The sequence below is a fragment of the Sceloporus occidentalis genome, unplaced genomic scaffold (genome assembly GCF_023333645.1).
Source record: "Sceloporus occidentalis isolate IW3139 unplaced genomic scaffold, rSceOcc1.0.p SCAF_222, whole genome shotgun sequence".
Classification (NCBI taxonomy): Eukaryota; Metazoa; Chordata; class Lepidosauria; order Squamata; family Phrynosomatidae; genus Sceloporus; species Sceloporus occidentalis.
The window spans coordinates 155,482-181,167 of NW_028317202.1; the positions used below are offsets into that span (position 1 = coordinate 155,482).

The window sequence follows — 25,686 nt, forward strand, 5'->3', positions numbered from 1 at the left end:
AGCAGATATGGCTCTACAGAATAACACACAACCCCAGCTTTGCAGGTATATATCAATTGGAATTCACAAAAAAATTAAAAGGTATATTTAAAACCCCCTAAATTACACGCATAGATCACAGGTTGCATACCCCAAAGCCAGCCCTGGCGTCCACACTGCAATCACACTCCTATCATACCCAGGCAACCAGTAAATGCTGGTACCTAGGCATGATGGGACTGTGCTTGCTGTTAGCAATCACACTCCTATCATGCCAAGTCAGCCAGTACATGCTGGTACAGGGTGGCTGTAAGTGATATGTAGACCCCATACTGCTGGCAGCATCAATACACAAGGGGGGCAGCTAGCTAGGTTTCAGCATGTACTGGCTGACTTGGCATGATAGGAGTGTGATTGCTAACAGCAATTAAAGTCCCATCATGCCTAGATTCCAGCACTTACATATCCAACCAGTAAATGCTGGAACCTAGGCATGATGGGACTGTGATTGCTGTTAGCAATCACACTCCTATCATGCCAAGTCAGCCAGTACATGCTGATACAGGGTGGCTGTAAGTGATGTGCAGACCCCATACTGCTGGCAGCATCAATACACAAGGAGGGCAGCTAGATAGGTTTCAGCATGTACTGGCTGACTTGGCATGATTGGAGTGTGATTGCTAACAGCAATCACAGTCCCATCGTGCCTAGGTTCCAGCATTTACTGGTCGGATGTGTAAGTGCTGGAACCTAGGCATGATGGGACTTTGATTGCTGTTAGCAATCACACTCCTATCATGCCAAGTCAGTGTCAGGGTTTCGGCCTACCTGCACTGGCTTTCCTCCTCATGGCTCTCTGTTTGTTAGGCCGCGCCCCCTTCCTCTTCCAACTTTATGTCCTAGTTAACCCCTCCTCTTCCTGCAGGCTGTGACTATATTAACCAGCTAGTTCAGTTGCTGGTTGCCCTTTCGTGGTTCTGGACCTATGAGTGCGTGCTTCCTTCCAGTGTTTGATTCTTGTGTATGACCCGGCCTGTCTGACTCCCATTCTGGTGCTGACTCCTGCCTGCTTTTGAACTACGTGGATTTCTGGACTCCTGACCTTGGCTCGTATGACTACCCGTTCTGGCTCCTGACCTTGGCTTGTTCTATGACCACCCGCTTGTCTTATGTTTTGGATTCTTGTTATTATTTTATTTTAATAAACATTTTGACCAGTACCTTTTTGCCTCCGTCCTGATTCACTGGTACCCTGACATTACGAAAGGGCCATGAATCCTGATGGTACTGGTACTTTTCCTGTTCCTACAGTCTTCACCCGGTTAGACCAACAGGATCACAGGTTGGACCAGTTGGCTGCTGCAGTACAGACACTCCTTAACCGTACAGCGCATTTGGAACCACCACCTGCACGACCTATAGCTCCAGCTCCTTATGTTGTTCCTGCACCAGCTGTTGCAGCTGAACCACTGGCTCCCAGAGGCATGAGTGGTACTGCTCCTCTGCCCCAACGCTATGGAGGGGACCCCACCCAGTGCCGTGGCTTTTTGAACCAGGTTGGCATATATCTCGAATTGGTGTCTCAGGCTTTTCCGACCGAGCGGGCCAGGGTTGGTTTCCTGATCTCACTACTAACCGACAAAGCTCTAGCATGGGCTAATCCACTTTGGGAGGCGAATCGGCCTGTTGTGCAAAATTATGCAGAGTTTGTGGTTTCTTTCCGTAGAGTCTTCGACATTCCGGCCCGCGCTACCTCTGCTGCCAAACACCTTATGTCCATTCGCCAGGGGACTAGGACTGTGTCTGATTATGCGATTGAGTTCCGTACCTGGGCAGCAGAGGTCGGGTGGAACAATGAGGCTCTAGTGGCTGCTTTCTTCCATGGTCTGAGCGATTCCATTAAGGATGAAGTAGCAGCTAGGGATCTCCCTACTGACCTCGAAGCCTTAATCACCTTCCTGACCCTTATTGATACGAGGCTTAGGGAGAGACCCTCTTTCAAGGAATGCCTGAGGAGGCATCCTTTTAGGTTGGCGCCAACCTTTTTGAACCCACCCGTTCCTCCCTCTCCTCCCGCGCCTCCTGTGGATGTCCTGCCGGAGGGCGTTGAGCCCATGCAGTTGGGGGCTACCCGGCTCTCTGAGGCCGAGAGAGCATACCGTAGGAGGGAGGGCCTATGTCTTTACTGTGGCCAAAGTGGGCATTTGCTACGTTCCTGCCCAACTCGCCCGGGAAACGCTCGCACCTAGGGTCCGGTCGGGGACACACTCTAGGTGGGCTTACCCGGTCCCCTAACATTTTCAAAAAACAAGCCTCTAGTTACGGTTGTTTTGTCATGGCCAGTGGCTTCGATTGTTACTAAAGCGCTCATAGACTCAGGTGCTGCCGATGCCTTTATTGACACCTCCTTTGTGGCTAACCATTGTATACCTGTTATTAACAGGGAGAAGCCCTTGGCCGTCCAGGCTATTGATGGTAGGCCTCTACAGCCTTCGCTCATTACCAAGGAGACTATTCCTCTCTCCATGTCCATCGGGGCTCTCCATCAGGAGAAGATCCAGTTCCAGATGATCTCCTCTCCTTACTTTCCTGTGGTGTTGGGCTATCCGTGGTTACAAAAACATAATCCTACCCTCGACTGGCGGCAGTCTGAGGTGTTAGCCTGGTCGCCTTCTTGCCAAAAGGAGTGTCTTTGCGAAGTTATCAAGGTCCTTTGTACTGATGCTACCCGGGTGTTGCCACAAGGATACAAGGACTATGCTGATGTCTTTGACAAAGTTCGGGCTGGTTCCCTACCTCCCCATAGGTCCTATGATTGCGCCATAGAACTCCAGCCAGGCGCTGCTCCTCCTCGTGGTCGAGTCTACCCATTGTCAGTTGCTGAGAATAAGGCCATGGAGGATTATGTCTCCGATACCCTGGCTAGGGGATTTATACGTAAATCCACTTCCCCCGCTGGTGCCGGCTTTTTCTTTGTAAAAAAGAAGGGGGGTGAACTTAGGCCCTGTATTGATTACAGAGGTCTGAATAAAATTACGATCAAAAATGCATATCCAATACCGTTGAACACTGAGCTTTTTGATCGGTTAAAAGGGGCCAAGCTGTTCACCAAGTTGGATTTACGTGGGGCCTACAATTTGGTACGCATTAAGCAAGGACACGAATGGAAGACAGCATTTGATACCAGAAGTGGGCACTATGAATATCTGGTTATGCCTTTTGGCTTATGCAATGCCCCTGCTGTCTTCCAGGAGTTTATCAATGACGTACTCAGAGATATGCTACAGGAGTGTGTTGTTGTATACCTTGACGATATACTCATACACTCGCCTTCTCTCGAGACCCATGTCAGTGACGTCAAACGTGTCCTCCAACGCCTCAGAGAGAATGGTTTATACTGTAAGTTGGAGAAATGCGAGTTCCATAAAAACCAGGTTGCATTTTTGGGCTATATTATTTCCGATAAGGGCTTTTCTATGGACCCTCAAAAGGTTTCTGCGGTACTTAATTGGCCTCGTCCTGTTGGTCTTCGGTCTGTCCTACGCTTCCTCGGTTTTGCTAATTATTACCGCAAATTCATACGCAACTTCTCTGATTTAGTCAAACCCATTACTAACCTCACCCGAAAAGATGGTGATCCTTTACGATGGCCTCTGGTTGCGATTCAGGCGTTTGAGGATTTGAAAAAAGCATTCGCGTCCGCTCCCGTCTTGGTCCACCCAGACCCGACACTACCATTCATCCTGGAGGTAGATGCGTCTGAGACAGGAGTAGGCGCCCTTCTGTCTCAACGTCCTAAACCTGAAGGCCCACTACACCCGTGTGGCTTCTTCTCAAAAAAACTCTCTCCAGCCGAATGCAACTACGAGATTGGTGATAGGGAACTTCTGGCTATAATTCTAGCACTCAAGGAATGACGTCATCTCCTTGAGGGGACCACGACACCTGTTTTGATTTTAACAGATCACAAGAATTTGACCTACCTCTCCGAGGCCAAAAGATTGACTCCTCGGCAAGCTCGGTGGGCCTTATTCCTTTCCAGGTTTAATTTTCTGGTATCTTACCTCCCGGGCTCGAAAAACGTACGTGCGGATGCTTTATCTCGACAATTCACTTCCTCTTCCAGAGAAGAAGTGTCTCCGACACCGATTATTCCTCCCGATCGCATCCTGGCAAGTCTGACCTCCCCATTGGGGGAGAAAATCCTGGCTGCACAAAATCAGGCTCCACCGTGCACACCGCCTGGCAAGTGCTACGTACCTGTTCCCCTCCGACATTCCTTGTTGCGCACTTACCATTGTTCTAAGGCCGCGGGCCACCCTGGTAAGAATCAAATGATTTGGGGTATGACCCGTCAGTTCTGGTGGCCCAAGATCCGTAATGATATTAAGGAATTTGTTGCCTCCTGCCAGACCTGCGCTCAAAGTAAAGATCTCAGGCATCTTCCTGTGGGTTTACTGCAACCTATTCCCAATGGCGAAAGACCCTGGACACACATTTCCATGGACTTCATTGTGGAACTTCCTCCCTCCCAGAACAATACTGTCATTCTGATGGTAGTGGATCGGTTCTCCAAGATGTGCCACTGTATCCCACTTAAGAAACTCCCGTCTGCGCAAGAATTGGCAAACGTCTTTACGAGGGAGATCTTTAGGCTGCACGGAATACCTAAACAAATAGTCTCGGATAGAGGGAGTCAGTTTGTGTCTCGCTTTTGGCGTGCCTTTTGTCTCCAGTTGGGGATACGCCTTTCCTTTTCCTCGGCCTACCACCCACAATCTAATGGAGCCGCAGAGCGCTCGAACCAAGGCTTGGAGCAGTACCTTCGATGTTATATTTCGGATCATCAGAACAACTGGTCTGACCTGTTGCCTTGGGCGGAGTTTGCTCATAATAGCCATGTATCCACCGCCTCTGGTCTCTCGCCTTTCCTGGTAAACTACGGGATGCAACCTACCATGCTACCCGATAGCTTTCCACCCCAGAGCATCCCTGCTCTCGAGGACCGTCTACGCGAACTCCGATCCATGTGGGCACGGGTCAAGGACTCACTCCAGTTATCAGCACGACGGTACAAGCTCCAGGCTGACCGCAAACGGCTTCCGGCTCCTTCCTACCAGGTCGGGGAGAGGGTTTGGTTATCCTCTCGCAATCTGAACCTCCGGGTTCCCTCTCACAAACTGGCCCCTCGTTTTGGGTCCCTACCGTATTCTGCGCAAGGTTAATCCGGTGGCTTATGCCTTAGATCTTCCTCCCAACATGCGTATTCCGAATGTCTTCCATGTCTCGCTGCTGAAACCACTTGTTTGCAACCGATTCACTGCTTCAGCTCCTCGCCCTCGCCCGATTCCGGTTAATGGTCATGACGAATATGAAGTTCAGTCTATCATCGATTCTCGTGTGTCCAGGGGTCGCCTGCAGTATTTAGTTCATTGGAAAGGATACGGACCTGAGGAACGATCTTGGGTGCCTGCCCAGGATGTTCATGCCCCTAGACTGGTACGAGCCTTTCATACGCATTTCCCCTCTAAACCTGGTCCCTCCCCCCGGGGGAGGGGTCGTTAGGGGAGAGGTACTGTCAGGGTTTCGGCCTACCTGCACTGGCTTTCCTCCTCATGGCTCTCTGTTTGTTAGGCCGCGCCCCCTTCCTCTTCCAACTTTATGTCCTAGTTAACCCCTCCTCTTCTTGCAGGCTGTGACTATATTAACCAGCTAGTTCAGTTGCTGGTTGCCCTTTCGTGGTTCTGGACCTGTGAGTGCGTGCTTCCTTCCAGTGTTTGATTCTTGTGTATGACCCGGCCTGTCTGACTCCCATTCTGGTGCTGACTCCTGCCTGCTTTTGAACTACGTGGATTTCTGGACTCCTGACCTTGGCTCGTATGACTACCCGTTCTGGCTCCTGACCTTGGCTTGTTCTACGACCACCCGCTTGTCTTATGTTTTGGATTCTTGTTATTATTTTATTTTAATAAACATTTTGACCAGTACCTTTTTGCCTCCGTCCTGATTCACTGGTACCCTGACAGTCAGCCAGTACATGCTCGAGGTGCGGCCCGCGTAAGATCGGTTGCACTGCCTGGCGATCTTATGCGGGCCGCACCTCGAGGTCTCGCGGGCCGCACCTCGAGGTCTCGCGGGCCGCATGTTGGACGCCCCTGCCTTATTACTTTCTAACCCCCTCTCCCTCCCTTATCACTTTCTAACCCCCTCTCCCTCCCTTATCACTTTCTAACCCCTCTCCCTACTCACTATCTACCCTCCCCCTTTGTAGTTCGCTCACCTTTAGGTCCAGCGACGGGAGCACGAGGCTTCTGTCTTCGTTCTCTGCTGCGGTGGCCGCTGCTTCACTGCTGAGAGCCGAAATATGACGTCATATTTCGGCGCTCAGGATGAAATGCCGGCACCGCGACGGAGGTAGAGGCCTCGTGGAGGAGAATGGGGGGCGCCGAGCGGTTGCTAGGCGCCCCTCTCTCTCTCTCCTCCGCATTAAAAAAAAACAAAAAAAAAACGGGATTATAAAAAAATTGATCTTGATCAAATGGTCAAAAATAAAGAAGAGTTCACTGTTGTTATGTATTTATCTGCAGAAAAGCCTTTTAAAGAGGACATGTCATGTCAAGTTTACATTTTTAAAACCGCAATACTGAATGTATGCATTAATTTATGTGTCTAACCAACAATCATTTTGAATTGTCAGTGTGTATTTTGCAGTTAGCTGTATAGCTATTACCATCACAATCTGACACAATCCCTTCTCACATCAGTTGAAATAACACAATCCAACAGGAGCAGCTGCATTGTATTTTCCCACAGGCATATCTGGCAACTCTACAAGTTTGCTAACAATGCCCTAGTCCACAGCTAGCCGTCTCTCTCGTACTGCTAACCACACCCATCATACTTTTAGCCCCGCCCTTTTGGGGGGCCTACACTGCACACTAACTCTTTTGTTGTTAACTGCAGCTCCTATGATATACCATATTTCCCCAAGTATAAGACGCTCCCTTGTATAAGACACACCTTAAATTTGGGGGCCGAAATTTAAAAAAATATATATTATATAAAGTTATTGTACTGGCTGCCTGGGCATGGTATGCGTGTGATTGATGTTAGCTGCTAGGAATTGTTAGCAATCACACTCCTATCATGCTCAGGCAGCCAGTACATGCACATCACTTTCAGCCTCCCTGTGCCCCCTACACACAGATCCATGCTAACACACACATTCATTAACTCTCCCACCTTACCTGAACTGCAGATCTTCTGGTGCTGCTCGCAGACTTCCGTGGGGGCCGCTGTTTCCCTCTGCGTTACTCGAGCAGGAACAGGAACTGAGCGGAGTCGTGTGATGCACTGTGTATTCACGTGACTCCACTGGGTTCCTGTGTCACCGCGACGGATCAAGAGACGCTGCTGAGCAAAACAGGTAAGCAGCAGGTCCCTTTTCTAGTAAAAAAAAATTTTTCAAAAATCTGCCACCACTGTAGACGCACCCAATTTTTAGACCCCAAATTTTTCTAAAAAAGGTGCGTCTTATACATGGGGAAATACGGTACATCAGCCATTACTGACTGAACACCATAGGACTTGTAGACAGGTGTGCACATATGGCTAATCTTTAGCAATCCAGCTACTGTAAGCTAAAGTTCTCATGTTGTGCATGCTGGTATGTTAGCTAATACAACCATGGCCATATCATTTGTTCATATTTATGGGTAATTAACATTTGCCTTCCACCAAGAAACCCCTCTCCTGAGCCAACAAGGGTAGGCAATGGGGAGGAGTTAAGGAGGTATTGGTGTGGGAGAGGGGAAAAGTGGGGAGGATATTTTGCATCCTGTGTATGCCCATGCCTAGGACGGCAGGTCCAGGGAGGCAGCAGTTACCCTGTTGCAAAACCAGGGACCCCATGTGCTCAATGGGTCAGTTACAGTAGAGATCTCTGATCGCTCTAACTGGCCAGTACATCCTCCGAAAACTACATTACACTGTGCCACACAGACTGCTGGTATAACATATCCCGGTGCCCTGTAGTCAAGACAACATCATGGAAGGGATGGCTGGCAATGCTGCCCTAGGTCAACAGCAAAGTTACAGCAGATATACAAGTATAGGCCCAACCTCCCACTCCTAGCTCAAAGGATTATGGCAATTCTGAGCAATAAAATGCATTGTTCTAATGTATGTCTCTAACGGTGCACTTCTCTTTGAAACCTATGCAGAAGCAAACTCAGGCAAGCTCTGAGCTACAGTTTTCAGCAACAAGGATGCGTTCAGATACATGAGAGGACTGTAGAGATTCTGGTACAATAAAACAAGCAATACAAGCAAGGTAGCAACACAGGTAAGGCAGCAGACAGACCAATGTCAGGGCAAATGTTAATAACAAATCAGGCATATACATAGGAGTATCAGAATACATTTTTTCCCAGAAGTACCAAAGGAGATATTTTGCATGGAGTTCAGGAAAGGTACTGGATTTAGGACAAAGCATTTTCTGAATCATTGGTAGCATTATCTGTATCTATTATTGCTTTTGTGACACCTGAATGTGTGTCAGACACGTAAGCAGTTATTGGTGCATGTGTCCTCATAAAAGTTACCTATAAATATTTCTTTATGTATAATTAGCTTATTATAGCATACTTTTACATTGCGCATAGAGCACGAATTGTTCTATTTATAAAGCAACTATACATTGCTCTGTATATAGTAACTCCACTTCCCTACTGGCAGTGAAGGGTATAAGTGAGTGAGTGACAAGGAGTGGGGGAAGTCCATTCCTCAGCGGTCACCCTGTCACTGTCAGTCCCAAGAGCCATATTTAGATCCCAGATAACAGAAACCAACCCGAGGTCCTTTCTCAGCCATCTGCTCGTCTCTATCACTCGCCTGCAAGCCTTTCTGCTTCTCTTTCTCTCTCATTTTTATATAACCTTCTTATCGTTTCCATCTTTTACGTTTTTTCTCTCAGTCTGTTTTTTAAAACCATAATGGCAAACCAGCAAAATAAATTTCAGCCTCCCCAGGTGTCACAGGACCCACCCCAGAATTCAGAAGAAACAGAGGAAGGTGAGGCAGAAACAAAGAAGAAAGAGCAGGAAGAATTGCCTCCCTTTGAGATAGTAGAGGGGTAAGTGCCTTGTGGAAAAGGATGTGTACGTTAGCATTTTTTTATATGTTTTATTTGTATATATTCAAATATTTTGAATAATAAAGTACATTTGTTTGATATTCAGTTATGCAATTGCACACTGATATTTGTTTCAAATTGGATTGCCATATTGGCCAAACAAAAGTGGATGCATACGTGCTACAGGATAATCTTGGCAAGCGTTCTACTCAAGTGCATGACATCTGTGCTTTGAATTACATTAGGTAGACCAGTGAATTAATTCTACAAAAAACTAGCTTGTAGTCTGTAGAAAATGTTGGTCCACTTGAAGGATTTTAAAGGTTAGGAGGGCCAAATATATTTCACATATTGCCAACCAACACAGTTAAGTTGCTGTCTTGCAGCAGGTGTGATGCAATAGTAGCACCCTTAGTAGTATGCATCTGCAGAGCAGCATGGATAAACTGGGAATTAAAACCAGCGCTAAAAATGTAATACCATCCACATATTTCATGGTGCTATTTTTGGAAACACTGCACAGTTCGTGTTCTGTACCGATTATTTTTTATTCAGAACAGGGACATTTTTAACTACCGTATTTGCTCGATTATAAGACGACCCTGATTATAAGACAACCCCCCAAATCTGAATATTAATTTAAGAAAAAAAAAGAAAAAGCCAGAATATAAGACGACCCTATAGGAAAAAAGTTTTACCAGTAAATGTTAATTCATCTAAACTATTTTTTTTAATAAAAGCTATGATTGAGAAAATGGGAGGGGCTGTGTGACGCCTCATAAGTGGACAGTTAAGAGTTACACTGGAGTTAAACTGGAGGGAAATGACATACAAAGTACCACTGCAGAAAGCAGGTAACCCACATAAGCACTTGCTTGCTTCACCTCCATCTTTACTATGAACCCGTACATTTTACCATGTCCTCTTCCCACAAATTTTACAATTACTGTAGCCTCTGCACCCCTTGACAACCCCTCTACAATCCACATATCTCCATACCGTCTTTTATCACCCCACCTTAGCTCATATGCCATTCTGTTTTCTGCATACCCCAACACCACTAACCATTCTTAAGTGAAGACATTCAATGCCCACTTATCACAATCCCATTTGTTATCTGTCTGTATCCTACTCCTTCTGTGCTCAGGTGACATTGAACGTAACCCTTGCCCCACCATCCCCACCTTCCTCCGCCACACAAACACAAACTACCGCAATCCCTCCAATCTTAAATCAGTCCACTGTAACCTCGGCACCCCTTTCTCCTGTGCCCTCTGGAATGCACGCTCTGTGTGCAATAAACTAACTGCTGTCCATTACCTTTTCATCTCTAACCACCTTAGTCTTCTAAAACTAATCCGCCCTTTCCTCACACAAGAAACCACCAAGTTACTAATCCACTCCCTTGTGATATGCCGCCTGGATTATTGCAACTCCCTACTAACCGGTCTCCCCCTCTCCCGCCTTTCACCGCTTCAATCCATCCTCAACCCTGCAGCTAGATTAATTTTTCTCTGCCGCCGTTCCTCATCCGCTGCTCCACTATGCCAATCACTTCATTGGCTCCCCATACCGTTCAGAATCAAATGTAAACTTCTGACCCTGGCCTATAGAGCTCTCAACAACTCTGCACCCCCTTACATCCCCATCCTCCTATCCAAATACCCCTACCCGCCCCCTTCGCTCCTCTCACGACCTGCGGCTATCTTCTACTGTTGTTTCCTCTTCCCACTCCCGTATTCAGGATTTCACCCGCGCCACACCCCTCCTGTGGAATTCCCTTCCCTGTTCCATCAGACTTTCTGCCTCATATGCAACTTTGAAAACCTCTCTGTGACGGACCGACCAAGGACCTCAGGTTGTCCCTCTCCGCCAAGAGCTACTTCTCTCGCTAGGACGACAAACCACTGCAAGCCGTCGGCAATATCCCCAAGCAAAGCAAAGGGATATCGCTATCCAGTACCCAAATAACCAGACAAGACTAGTCTTTAGGTACAACAAGAGGAGAACTGATTTATTTTAGACACAGACGGCTGGATATCTCCAGCAAAACACACATGGAGCCCATGGCACGGAGGCTTCCGTGACACTCTCTGAAAACCCACCTGTTCAGGGAAGCATGCAACATTCCTTCCCATTACTCCCAACCATCATCATAATCAAGTCATCTGAACAATCAACAGCTTCAACACATCATCGGAACCAGATCAACTCATCCCCATCCAAGCGGTCCTCTCCTATTGTTTCACTTCCCCTACAATAAACAACTAGATTGTAAGATCGCAAGAGCAGGGCCATTTTCTCCTTTGCACCAGTTTGTTATTGTATGTGTTTCTAAATAGTTCTACCGACTGTAACAGCGCTGTGGAATCTGCAGGCGCTTTATAAATAAATGTAATGTATGTATGTGTAAGTGTTGTTAAAGTGGTGTGTGTATGTATATTTAAGTGTATAGTGTTACAGCGACTGTTGTATGTATCTATGTTGTAAAAGCTTGCCTGTGATATCTTTGTCCCCCAAAAAGCCTGCCTGAACAAGCACACATACACATTTATCCTCACATACACTCAGACATTCATGTTAACGCACACTTGTACATACATTTTCATTTCAACGTACATTCATACATACACCCTCGCACTCCCTAACCTTACCCGCAGCTTTCTCTTTGGTACCGCATCTTTCAGTCAGATATGACATAATTTCTAGTGCAGGCTGACTGCATACTCACAGTGGGATTAATTATACATGTGTCCAAGGCCACCAATGCAGCTGCTGGGCAAAATCAATTTTTGCCTCATTGGCGGCCATACCACACATATATAATTAGATGGCCAGCTTCAAAACTGACCCCAGGGGAGGCAGCCTACCAGGAAATCTCCTGGTATCCCAGTAGTCCAGTCCTGCACAGCAGCACCTTTGCCGATCAGCAATATTCAAAAATTATGTATCATGGAAAACAAAACATGTTTGATTTAAAGAATTATTCCTTGGAAAAGTTTGTCATCCAACATTACTAATAATCATCTGTCTGATGCTGTAGCTAATTACTTTATAATAGTGTTAAAATCATCAGAGTAGAGAGAATAGCACATTTAATTTGGTACTCTAAAACACCTTAACACTCTTAATATGCACTATACAATCCTGTCCAGCACGAAAAGGGACTGCTCAGAAAAAAAATAAATCAAAGGAGCCCATCATGGTGTAAATTGCTCTATACATATTGACGACTATATGTGGAATGACAAAAAAGTTTGATCTGGTATCCTGTTAACCTCAAGTATGAGCATTCCATGGGGCAAATAACCTTGGATCTTAGTGAGCCAGAGTGGCTTTGAGACCAATAAAATGGTTTGGCCAAGTTTGTGAAGAGCACATGAGCACAAGCTATTGATCAGTTAGCTTAAGCTCCTAGCTTGGATCATGCTCCACCACTGTCAGCTTTCTCACCTTTTATTGCCTCCTGCTATCCTAACCTTATTTGAAGGTTGGTGGTAATGTAGGGGATGCAAATTCATAGTTCATATTAGTTATTTAGACATAGTCACAAACGCATCCCTTGCAAGGAAGCTGCTATTCGGACTTATGTTTCTCAATATGTCTTTGGCATTATGACCTCGGGGATTCTATGACAGTGATACAACCTAACTGATCTCTCATGGCTCTAATCCTTTTAATGTTTATCATGTACCCATAACAGTGAATGTTGACTGATCTCTGGTTACTCTCACAGCTGGCTAGCAAACAATATTTAAATATTTATGGGGTTATGTCTGTTGCTTCATTTGAAATCATATTACTAGTTCTGAAATGACTGACCTTAATATAATCCTACTGAATGTAGGTGTTCATATTTCTGTATCCAGGGGAGTAACTAGAAGCCTCAGGGCCCCGGTGCGAGAATCTGTTAAGCCCCCCCCCCAAAAAAACAACCATGATTTTTTTTTCACCCCCCTACCCCCCTTCTCACCCCCCCACCCCCTCTCCCCCTTCTCACACTATCTACTCCTCTCCCCCCTTCTCACACTTTCCTACCCTTTCCCTACCGCCCTCCCTTCTCACTATCTACCCTCTTCCTAACCCTTTGTAGTCCTGTGGTGGGAGTGCGAGGCCTCTGTCTCGCTGCTCTGCCGCAGTGCGTGCGGCTTCACTGCTGAGTGCCGGCATATGACGTCATATGCCGGCGCTTAGCGTGACTGGTAGAACACCAGGGCCTGGTCGCAGTCGCAACCCCAGCAACCCTGGATGTTCCACCACTGTCTGTATCTCTTTGCTAACATTTCACCATGCTAAACAATTTCACTTTGTGAAAACTGCATCTCGGCATTATACCATTTCACTTAAAAAGTGTATGTGCACATTGTGTATTTTTATTCAGTTCAGCGACACCGCCATTTATCAATTCAGTGTTCATATAAATATGCTGCAGCTGTCTTTAAAAAGAAACTTAGTTACATGCCACTTACATAGCTTTCAGCATATTAATGTATTACAAGATCTACATTTTATGCTTTTTGTTTTTCAAACATCGTTACTGTCTTGAAGATGTTTGGCAGCTCCCATCATAGAGGAGTCATTTGAGAAAGGGAGAAGAAATAACATAATGGAGGGAGTAATTATACAAATACTATGCATAGGAAGTAAAGGTGGCTTACTAATATAGGTACTGATTTTATATTTTGTATACTAGACAGAAACACGTAAAATCTGTCAAAAAGTTACAGATCCACTTTCGTATGTTAGCAGGTAAAAATGTGGGCATAAAAGAATCAATGCAGTAGCCCATTGCATCCCACGGTTTTATTAAAAGAGAAGAAGACTATATCATCAAAAGTATGCGTGCACCTGACTGTCACACTTTTAGGAGCTTGTTGGACATCCCATTCCAAAACCATGGGCATTAAAATGGAAATGTTCTCCCCTTATTTACAGCCACAAAAGCCTCCACTGTTCTGTGAAGGCTTTCCACAAAAATTTGGACTGTCAATATTATGACTGACAACAATGCCAACCTCCGCCTATGCACATAATGGAAAGTTATTGGAGCAAAATCAGATAAAACCAGGTTTTTGTGAATGCTAACCTAAATTATTGTGTACAGCACTGTATGTTACGCTCAATGAGAAGTATATATTTTACTTCAAGTGCACTGAACACTAAACTGTAGTACTGTAAAAGTGACATGCTTCTAGGACACCATTATACAACTGGAAAAATCCATTTAATTGGAAAATCCAGTTCTCTGTTGCTGCGTGCAACATTCTACTTTGGGAGCTGGTAAGTGGAATCCTGGATAGTGTTGCACTGTTTGCATAGTAACATTATACACACACAAGTTAAACATATCCTTTCTGTTTATCTTTCCTAGGAGTCGCATTCCTGCCTCCTCATTTATGTTCCAGTTCAAGAATGTGGAGTACAGTTCTGGGCGCAACAAGACATTATTATGCTACACAGTGGAACGTGGTGAGGGACAAGTGTTTCGTGGGTATCTGGAAGACGAGCATGTTTCTGCTCATGCAGAAGAGGCCTTCTTCACCACAGTCCTGCCACAGTTTCTCACATCAGGCAAGGTTGTTGTCACCTGCTATGTTTCCTCAAGCCCATGTGTGTCTTGTGCTGCATGCATAGCACAATGCCTTAAACGGAACAAAACTCTCCAGCTTCGTTTGGTTGTTGCGCGGCTTTTACAGTGGGAGGAGTCAGAGATCCGCGGAGCTCTCCGTGCTCTCCGTGCAGGGGGTTGCCAACTCAGGATGATGAGTGGTGCCGACTACTCACTCGTATGGAAAAATTTTGTGGAGCCTGACTTCAACCTGGATGAAGAGGGAAAAGTTGAAGAAAAGCACGATCAAGGCAATTTTATTCCATGGGAGGACTTGGAAGAAAACGCGAAATATTATGAGGAGAAGCTTGCAGAAATACTGAGATGAACAGCTGTGCTGGCTAGAAGGCAGTGAAGAGGACGCGATTGTTGAGTTATTTTTAGGGCAGCTTGAATTTTGGTCCTTAAATCACTCTAATTAGTTCACGTCATGCATTGTAATAGTTGGAGCCTTCTTGAAACATACAAACCCTTTATATATTTTGTAGCTACACCGTCATATAAACAGAGAAAAAGATACAATAAAAGAAAATCAGAACATTTTTGGTACTTGTGCAATATATGATATTGCAGAAATTTATTTTATGGGAAAAACAACTCAGAAGTACGTAAAACTAGAAACAAACATTTCTAGAAACGTGTGTGGATCAGTAAACAAATTTAACATAACATACATTTTGCAGATACCCCACTCCTTTTCCCTACAGTATGCAAAGTTTTCAAAAAAGCTTTTTGGCTGCCTGACACATTTTTAAAGCTATCATACGAAACATTGTTTACTCAGCTCAGCAGTGAACACTAGGGGGTCTCTCCAAAATCCTCTCTTGATCACAACACCCTTGTGTATTGTGCTCTTGTACATCTCTGTGTGACTATTTTTGGGCTCTCTTGTCTTATCCAGAGGTTGAACACACACACACTAGGGGGGATAGAAAGAAGCAGCCAGTTAAGTAGAGTAGGGTATTAGCATCATGGGACATGCCATTTACACAAAAGATGTGCAGATCTGTTAAATACCACGAAGTGCTCATTTTAGAATTAGATTAGATTTAAAAATGAGATGATGTCACCTTATTTGGCTCAAACATTTGAGACAAGAATTTTTGCCAGGGATAATGTGGCCCTAAGTCATGCACATGCCTTCAATCCTCCTGGCGGTTAAATGAGCAGAGTAGATTTGGGGTGTATATTGCATCCACACTTGAATATGCATAAAACAAACATTATATACATAAACCCACTTTCTAGTTATTTTGCTATACATGTATACAAGAAAATATGCACATATTCCTTGCACTCTGTAGTACTTGCTATGAATGGCTTTATGAGCAGGTTAAATGACCTTCCACAGCAATCTCTCATATCTTAGAGAAGCATTACCAACGTGAATATATACGTATTATTCAAAGCTAAAAAGGGCAGTCCACCTAGAGGGGAAACTAATTTTAGATTCCTTTTTAAATTAATTGGTTGACTTTTGTTGCCTTTTCATTTACATCATGCTTTATTTTTCTCAATGTTTCTCGCCTGGAACTAGTCCAAATAATAAATTCTTATTTCCCTTAGCTCATACTAGATTTGTCTTGATAATTTTCTGCTAATATGTTTATTTTTCACCCAGCTCATTTTTGCCTGTTTTAGGTCTGATCATGCATCTGTAAGACAAATTAAAGTTGTACCTAGAAACATACAATTCAATATACTCAATAAGGTTCTGGCTTTCACAATTACGTAGTATGTAGGCTTTACCTTAAATTCATGTTTTAGTTTTGATGTGAAGCTTTCCTAAATGGCTACCGTGGATAGAATGTTTTTTTTTTTCTTCCACTGATATTTCAAAATTAAAGTGTGTTGAATAATTTGTAGGAATGTATTTTTGTCTTGAAACTGAAGGGTTGTGACTAAATGCAAAACTTTATCACTTCCAACACCATTCATTTTTCACCATTAATCATTCATACTTACTCCCTTCATCTATGACAACTAGGGTAGCAAAGGAAACTGTATGTGGACAAAAGTATGTGGACACCTGACCATCACACCTATACGCGCTTGTTGGATATAACATTCCAAAAACCATGGTCATTAAAATGGAGTTTTACCCTTTCAATGCTATAACAGCTTCCACTCTTCGAGGAAGGCTTTGCACAAAGCAGAGTATATGTGTGGGAATTGTGCCGATTCAACCATAAAAAAGCATTTGTGAGGTCAGGCACTGATGATGGACAATAATGTTTTTGTTAGCTGTAGCATTAACATTACATGTGACTACAACTGAATGGCCTAGCACAAAACCGTGAGTTTTTTTGTATGTGCACATATACCGTCAGAAAAACAATGGTGACAAACTTATGAAGAATACATTTACCATAACATTTATGAGCTCCTAGATAAGAACCATGGGTGGCTACCTTTTATTTATAAAGCAAATTGAAACAAATTACACAGTTCTATACAATTTAATTGGGGCAGTTAACACATACATAAGAAATATACATTAACACATGCAAATCAGGAAAAATGGAAATGTGCATACTTTAATTTAGACTGTGCTATGCCTCATAACCATGCATGTTGCTGAATACAAACTGAGGTTTTCATTTTGTGCATATATAGTCAGAGAAAAAAAATGATGAAACAGCTTTTTTATCACCAACTAAATTTTAGCAAGTTCGAAAAATGGAAACTTGCATATTGCAATTTAGACCCTATAACAGGGGCGTCCAAAATGCGGCCCGCAGGCCGCAGAGGAAGCGGAGTTCACGTGACATCCTACTTCCGCTGTGCTTTAGCAGAGAAGGCAGAGGGAGGCCACGCCCCCTTGCTGAAGTCTGTGAGCGGCATCGAGGAGCTGCAGTGCAGGTAAGGGGGTGGGGAGGGTGTTTTAATGAGTGTGTGTGATTGAGGGAATGAATCTGTGAATGAATGATTATATGAATAAATGAGTGTGTGTGTGTGATAGCATGGATGTGTAAGTGCTGGAACCTAGGCATGATGGGACTGTGATTGCTGTTAGCAATCACACTCCTATCATGCCAAGTCAGCCAGTACATGCTGAAACCTGGCTAGCTGTCCCCCTTGTGTATTGATGCTGCCAGCAGTATGGGGTCTGCACATCACTTACAGCCACCCTGTACCAGCGTGTATTGGCTGACTTGGCATGATAGGAGTGTGATTGCTAACAGCAATCACAGTCCCATCATGCCTAGGTTCCAGCATTTACTGGATGGATGTGTAAGTGCTGGAACCTAGGCATGATGGGACTGTGACTACTGTTAGCAATCACACTCCTATCATGCCAAGTCAGCCAGTACATGCTGAAACCTAGCTAGCTGCCCCCCTTGTGTAGTGATGCTGCCAGCAGTATGGGGTCTGCACATCACTTACAGCCACCCTGTACCAGCATGTACTGGCTGACTTGGCATGATAGGAGTGTGATTGCTAACAGCAATCACAGCGAGCACAGTCCCATCATGCCTAGGTGTCAGCATTTACTGGTTGCCTGGGTATGATAGGAGTGTGATTGCTGTTAGCAATCACACTCCTATCATGCCAAGTCATATTGCTAATTTTGTCCAATTGTGTGTTACCTACTTTTATTAAACATGTGAGTTTTTATTATTATTTTTGGCTAAGTGAACCCTGAATGTTTTGGTCCAGAATTTTCATTTAAGTTCATCCCTAGAATAAATCTAGGGAATCCTGAATTTGTAGTCGCAAAACTTTCAAGGCCCAGAAATCAGTGAGAGGAAGAGTAAAGGTTTTGTGTCATTTACTTTATTTTAATCTGCATATTTTATTAAAGGCCATATTTTTTGTGACAGTGAAAAATGAGTGCGGCCCGCGCATGTATACAATTCTGATGAAGTGGCCCACTGCAGAAAAAACTTGGACGCCCCTGCCCTATAACGTTCACAAAAAACACCATGACACATTGTATCTATGTATATGGGACTTGGCTATTTTTCCAGGACATGGTGTTGAAATTAAGATACTGTTCTGTATTTCAACATATTCTGTTGAAGAAATCAACTGTAATACTCTATAAACATGTGTTTTTATTTTTTTTTTTAAATGCCCATATTTTTTTATATAAATGATAGTGATATATATATATATAATGAGAATGGTTTCAGAAACCCTAGCTGTTCTGAAAAAAAATGAAAAAACAAAAACAATAGATGAATAAATAATAGGTGAGAGTGTGTGAAATTACAGTTAGACAAAAATGCTGAAAACCCTTGTGTTCTCAAGAGTAAAACAGCGTAAAATATCTGTGTCCTTAGGGGGTTAAGTTCCTATACATACAACAACTAGAGCAGTAAAACATTAATTTTAAATGACTTGGCAGCAGTTATACCACAAAAAATGCTTAATACCCTGTGGCATATTCAGCTACAAGCAAGAACAAGCTTCCTAAGATCTTTTAGGACATGTATGAACATCATAGACTATGGACTTTTCTGTAGTTATCAAAAACTAAAAACAAATTATATATTACCACAGAAAGAAAAATACACCCAGGTATTCCAGAAAAATCATCAGATATTGGTTTAGTTTTTTGCTTTTTTTTTCTCTCCATAAAATCAATTTGAATAGTCAACACCTTTTTGTCTTGAATTTATAATAAATTCGCACAGACTTTGTGTAATAGCTTCAGATACCCTTTGTTGCCAACATGTCTGTTGTATTGAAAAACAACCTCTTATGGTGCTTCTTCTTCATTCCCTCAAAATCATTAGATCACAGCCAGTTAAATATACTATGATCTTGAATTACAACAAATAATTTAAAAAAATGACTATTACTAAGTTAACCAAAATAAAACAAACAGTGCAAATAGCTAGTCTATAGAAAGGCAGAGGTTGCAGATGGCAATGCCTCCCCATTCTTCTCGTTATTTAGCATTACAGCTGAATATGCACAATGTTACATTTAGATATGCCTTTTGTAGGGGAAAAAGATGATCTCATTCAACAGAAGCTTCAAACAGAAGTTGCATACCATTCTTTAGGAATCACCATATATATGCAGGCATGACATGAAGGAGATCTATCCAGGACACACAGATTTACCACTGTTAAGACAATGGAAAGGGTAATGGAAAAAGGGGAGAGGGTGGGATATATTTTGACCATGAAGTCAAACTGCTCCTGAGAAAGAAGATCATTTTGTGCCCTCCTGAATCCAAAAGAAACAGTATGCAAAGAAGCTCGCAAAATTTTATTTCCATAGGAAATAAAGTATAACAGAGGCACATATATTTAGACCCACTAAATATATAAAGAATGCCAAACGCATGTTAGAATCAATATGACACCTCCTCACAGGCTATAGACAGTGATGATGATGTCTGTGTCTCTGAAGACTTCACTTAAAATAGAAGCGACGTTGTTCCACTGGAGACGGTCTAAACCGCAGCCAATTCTGAGAGGAGAGGGAGAAAATATTAGCAGTGAATTAAATAAGGTAGTAAATTATGGTAAAGTGAATGTGGGAGAAATGGCAAGTACCTAGGCAAGGATATTGCAGTTACCCTATTACATAATGCATGATCCTTCATGGCTTCCAGGCTTCTATGCAAGTCCTCATATGTTGGCTTCCCTGATGCTCTATCTTTAGTAATCTGCGGGAACAGGAAAGGAGACGATAGATGTCCAAGTGATGCCCTGTTATAACTAAGCCCCAATGTGACTTGCTTTCTGAATTAAATCTCACAAGTGCGGACAATTCTGGAAGGACTCTTTTGCAACAAACTCGTTATGCACTAGTTACACAACAAATGAGACACATAAAATGGCAGTTAACATTCATTAAAAACAAAACCGCTACACAGTATGCACAAGAAGTAACATTTAAAAAATGTCCTGATGTTACCAGGGATCACCTGCTGTCACAGGAGCGAAAGGGGTGAATGCAATAGTTTCTGTTTAATTTGTTGACCAGTCATCTGACAAGTGGATTTGTATATACAACGCCGGCTTCACACAGTGCCAGACAAAGATTTGGCATTACTACGGCTCACAACAGAAACGAGAGCGGCGCAACTGGTATGCACAATCTCATACATAAAATAGCATAGTCTTGTTACTGTGCAAACTGCCTTTTGTGCTGGGCAGGGTTTAACCCCTTAAGGACCGGGCTCGTTTTTTCTTTTTGTACCCTGTGGGACCGAGGCTGTTTTAATACTTTTGTGGTGCTTGTGTTCAGCTGTAATTTTCTCCTCACCCATTTAGTGTACCCACATAAGTTATATATTGTTTTTTTCAGGACAAGATGGGCTTTCTTCAGATACCATTATTTTGATCGTATCATCTTATTTACTATAAAAAAAAAATAAAAAAACATGGTGAAAAATTGAAAAAAAAAACCCCATTTTATGACTTATTTGAAAAATCTTTTACTCACCTAAAAAAGCAAGTAAAAAAACTAGCTAAATAGATTCTACTACTTGTCCTGAGTTTAGAAATACCCAGTTTTTATGTTTTTTTGCTGTTTGCTGTTTGCTGCCTCCATCTCCTCTTTGGAACATCTTTGAAGCCGGTTAACTCAATTTAACCCATTCAAACCATATATTTTTGAAAACTAGACACCCCAGGGTATTTCAAATGCTGTTATTTTAACCCTTTCCATGCAACAGTTAGGCTAGGTTTCCACTTGGGTTTTTGTCCTGCGTTATTTTCTTGATGAAAAACGCCAAGAAAACTGCCACTGCATTTACCTGCGTTTCGGCGTTTTTTTCTGGCGTTTTAGCCTTTCTGTGGAAATTGCTTTTTTTGACCTTAGGCAGTTTTTCCAGCCTTTACAAGTTAGAAGTTTCACCCAGCTAAAAGGGATTCGGATAAATGGCAAGTATCTGCCCTCTCCTGATGTCATTTACTTGGTAGAGTTCTACTTAAACACACCCCGGCGGACCCTTTTGTCTCTTTTCTGTGGTTTGTAAGGCATATTTTATTCCGAATGTCTGCTCCTCTAGGAAGATTGGCCCCAAATGATGGTGCAAATTGTTTGCTGTTGCTTTTGGCACGCAGGATCCAGTTGATGCGTCGGGTATGTTTGTTTGTAATGGCATGTTTGTTCCAAATGGTGTAAAATTCAATATGAACTTTGTTTTGTGTGAAACGGTTTGTTTCCAGCCTATTTCTCGTAGGACACACAGATACTGGGTCCATCCTCTGCATTGTAACTGTGGAAAAAAACGCCATAAAAAACGCCAAGGCAAAAAACCCACATGGCTTTTTCATGGCGTTTTTTCTCTCCCATAGACTTCTATTGGAGAAAAATGCCAAGATTTCCTTGCAAAAAACGCCAGTGTCAACATGATGCGATTTCGAAAAACTGCCACAGAGCCCAAAAAAGCAGAAAAACCAAAGAGGACTGAAAAAACGCCAAACAGAAAAACGCCAAGTGGATATGGCATTCTGCGATTTCCTATTGAAGAACAGCTAACATCTGGCTGCAGCGTTTTTTCACTAAAAAAACGCCGTGTGGCTGAATTGGCATTTTTATGGGCGTTTTTAGCACAAAAAAAAAACAAGTGGAAACCTAGCCTTATACAACCACACTTTGTCAACCTTTGTAATAGTAATTTTTTTTTCACACAAATTGTACTTTAGTTATAGATATACAGGTCCTGGTATATGTCACTGTCAAACAACACCCCAATGTGTGTTCAGGAACATCTCCTGAGTACAGCGATACCCCATATGCATGGGTTTGTCGTGTTGTTTGAGATTTAAAATGCCACATTGGAAGTGCGCTTTTTTTCTCCATTTTGGTCAGTCTGTACCTATGCCCTATCTTTGAGCTCGGCCACTCCAATTTACCCCATCAGCCATTTTTTTTATATATATTAGACACCCCTTGGGTATTTGAAGTGCTTTTATTTTAACTCTTTGTTGAGATTTTTGAAACATTTTAGCACTTGCTCAAAATAATAAACTTTATTTTTTTATTTTATTTTATTTTTTTAACACTTTTTTTTATATTTTTTTTTACACATTTTGCTGGTACTGGATGGTTCATCTAGTGACATCACTGCATAATTATTTTTAAACGTTAGCACATTTTTTTTTTTTTTTAATATTTTACTAATCACATTGTGATTAGAAAGCTTGACTTGCATGGTTGAATGCAGTACCTGTATTCAACCTGCAAATGGAGCCAGAGTTCTCTAGAGGGTCTGGAGACCATCTAGCGAACTCTCATCTTTATTGTTTGTTTTTTTCCCGGGCCGCCGCCATCTTGCTGATGGCGAAGATCACCGGCAGCTGCGGCTGTGACCGCTCTCCGGAGCGGTCACAGCCCATCCAGAGGTAAGTGTTTGGTGTCGCTGGATGCCTCCTGATCAAGGCATTCCAGTGACACCATTTAAGTTTAGGAGGTGATCGTTGATCGCCTCCTAAACGCTTTTAAAACGGGCGTCCGCCGTACAATGTATGGCGGCTGTTGACGCCCCGGGGAGGGGCCAGACATGGCCCCCGATGCCGATCTCGGCCTTGCTGAATGCCTCGACATCGAGGCATTACAGTAACGCCGTTTAAGCGAAGAAAGTGATCGTTGATCACTTTCTAAGCTTATTTAATTTTTTGACGGTTGAGGACCGTCAAAGGTCATTAAGTGACCGTTTTTCCATGACGGTCCTGAACAGGCAAAGGTCGTTAAGGGGTTAAGCTAAAGTATCAAAATACAGCAGCTGGCGTCTGATTGGTCCTTCTTATCAAGATCCATCCAGCATGACCAGCAATTGCCATGTTAAGCAGCTAAACAAGTATTAAAATAAAAAAAAAAAAAAAAAAGCTCTCATAAAGCTCCCTATGAGTGCCAGAGATCTGGACAATTGTTTTCCCATGTGAGGCCTGGACATTTTCTTTAGTGCTGGGGTACAGTACCATAATGGTATGTATGGTTGGGTATCAGATCACTTGTAAATTACCATTGACATTGATCAATGAGTCCTATTAACCCCTTAATGACAAAGCCCGTACATGGTCCTTAAGGGGTTAATAATCCCTGACCTAAAATGTCACTAATCAGCCAGTAATCAGTTATGTAACAAAAATGTAAAAAGTATAATACATTTTTCATTTATGTGTGTGCTGCAGAGCCTAACCGACAACTGCCAGTGCAGTAGTTTTTTTTTTTTGGTTTTTTTTTTTTTTTTAACTATATCAATGCTGGTGGCTCCATATGAGCATACATAGTTGGCACTCTAAGGGTTAAATCAATGAAGTCTTTGCCACATACAGTATTGTATGGAGATAGCAGGACAATGTGCTTCAGTGATCTGCAGAAAGAATGATGGATTATTCCAGACTGTGTTAAGCGCTGCCCAGCCTAAGGTGGGAAGGAGGCTGCCTAGTTGTGCTGGAGGAGGGTTGTAGGGTACAGGAGGCTGCTGAATCATGTTGAAGTTTAGGAATAGTTGTGTGTGCAGGAGGGGGTGGGTTAGGGAGGCAGAAGAAAAAAACATGCCTGTGATTTTTATGACAGGCACATATACTATTTTTGTATAATGCAATGTTGAGCTAGCAAGAGACATTCTTCCCCACAGAAAATGCAATTAAGAATTCTTACCAGATAGTAAATATATCGTCCATCAACTTCTAAAGTAGCAACATTTCCTTTCTTCTTATCTAAAAATAAAATACATTAAATGGACAGCAAATTTTCAAACATTTCATACATTAGTGAGTACACCAATTGAGAAAGAAAGACAGTTAAATAGAAAAACATGAAAATTGCTCTGGCCCCGAAGTGTAAAAGAGCACTGGCCATTAAGGGGTTAAAAAAATCACAATAGAGAAAAAAAATTGTTACCAAGTAGTTTGCCAGTAGTTATTTTTTGTAGGGCACATTATATCGATCAAGGAGACAAATGTAAAATCCCCGCCATGTTTCTGTCTAGACAAACCTACTTTGCTGCTTTATTTCTTCAACTCGCTTGAATCTCTTCTTGAACTGCACAGCAATACCAGCTCCCATGCGACAGTCAGCACTTATACAGTGAGCAAGAGAATCCGTTGACGGACAACCAAACAGATCCCCATGGACATAACGGATCTGTGGGATGAAAAAAAGAACTATAGTAAAGATTCTGTCTAAGCGCACATTAGACACCTCATAACAAACATATTATATACACACACACAAACACGATGGTAAATCTAAAAAGGAAATTTAAAAAAGGGATTTGACTGTATTGCTCCGTTCATTAACATTTGTTCACACCTTTCCCTTTGAAGGCCGAGCTCAATTTAAATCTTGATTACACATGCTGGGTATTGTCAACATTGCCCTGGGGGGGGGGGGGGCAGAGTATCAATGGACACAGAGTAACATTACTGAAGACATAATGTCCAAAATCTGATGGTTGCATAACTTTGGGTCACAGCATACATTACATCACTATGCCCATAACAGGACTTATTTGAAAGGGTCCTTTTGTCAGCTGACAGAGGTGCAGAGTTTGGAATGAAAACAATCACTAGGACCAGAGAATGATGATGATCCTGGTGTCATAATTATGCCAAGCTCAGCAGGCATCATATTAAGTATTATGTCACCCACCTTCAGGTTACTCCCTTCCCTTTGCTCAGGTGACAAAAAAAGGTTAGTCTTGGGGGGGGGATAAAAAGGTGGGCAAATGTTCATGAGAGAGCCTGTTTTACCATCTAAGAGACAACCCCAAGGCTCCAAGGAATCATGGTATTATCCTTTGTTGATTTATTTTACACTGTTTACGTACTAGCATTTATGTCTATGTCTCTTTTATATGTATTTTTGTATAACAGCACTGTGACCTATTTCATACTCAGATTAAATATTTTGAATATATTACGTCTTTGTTCTCTAATCGAATTCAGCCTAGAGATAGCCTTTTTATATATCACATTACTAAGGGGTCAACTATATAGATATCTTAGTCAGTAAGAAGATTGTGTGTATATAACACAGTCCTATTGCT

At 42.8% G+C, this 25,686-nt stretch overlaps 2 protein-coding genes across 2 annotated transcripts; one reads left to right on the top strand and one right to left on the bottom strand.

Annotated features, from left to right (window-relative positions):
• The first annotated feature begins 8,972 nt into the window (after positions 1-8,972).
• Positions 8,973-15,048, top strand: LOC149276969 (C->U-editing enzyme APOBEC-2-like). The gene is made up of 2 exons (XM_089503191.1): positions 8,973-9,112; positions 14,484-15,048. Exons 1-2 carry the CDS (start codon positions 8,973-8,975, stop codon positions 15,046-15,048), a joined length of 705 nt encoding a protein of 234 aa, XP_089359317.1.
• Positions 15,049-20,044: 4,996 nt separating this feature from the next.
• On the bottom strand, positions 20,045-24,704 carry LOC149276970 (ADP-ribose glycohydrolase OARD1-like). Its single transcript, XM_089503189.1, has 4 exons — positions 24,638-24,704; positions 24,297-24,355; positions 20,234-20,346; positions 20,045-20,147 (listed from the first exon to the last, which is right to left on the bottom strand). Exons 1-4 carry the CDS (start codon positions 24,702-24,704, stop codon positions 20,045-20,047), a joined length of 342 nt encoding a protein of 113 aa, XP_089359315.1.
• Positions 24,705-25,686: the final 982 nt, after the last annotated feature.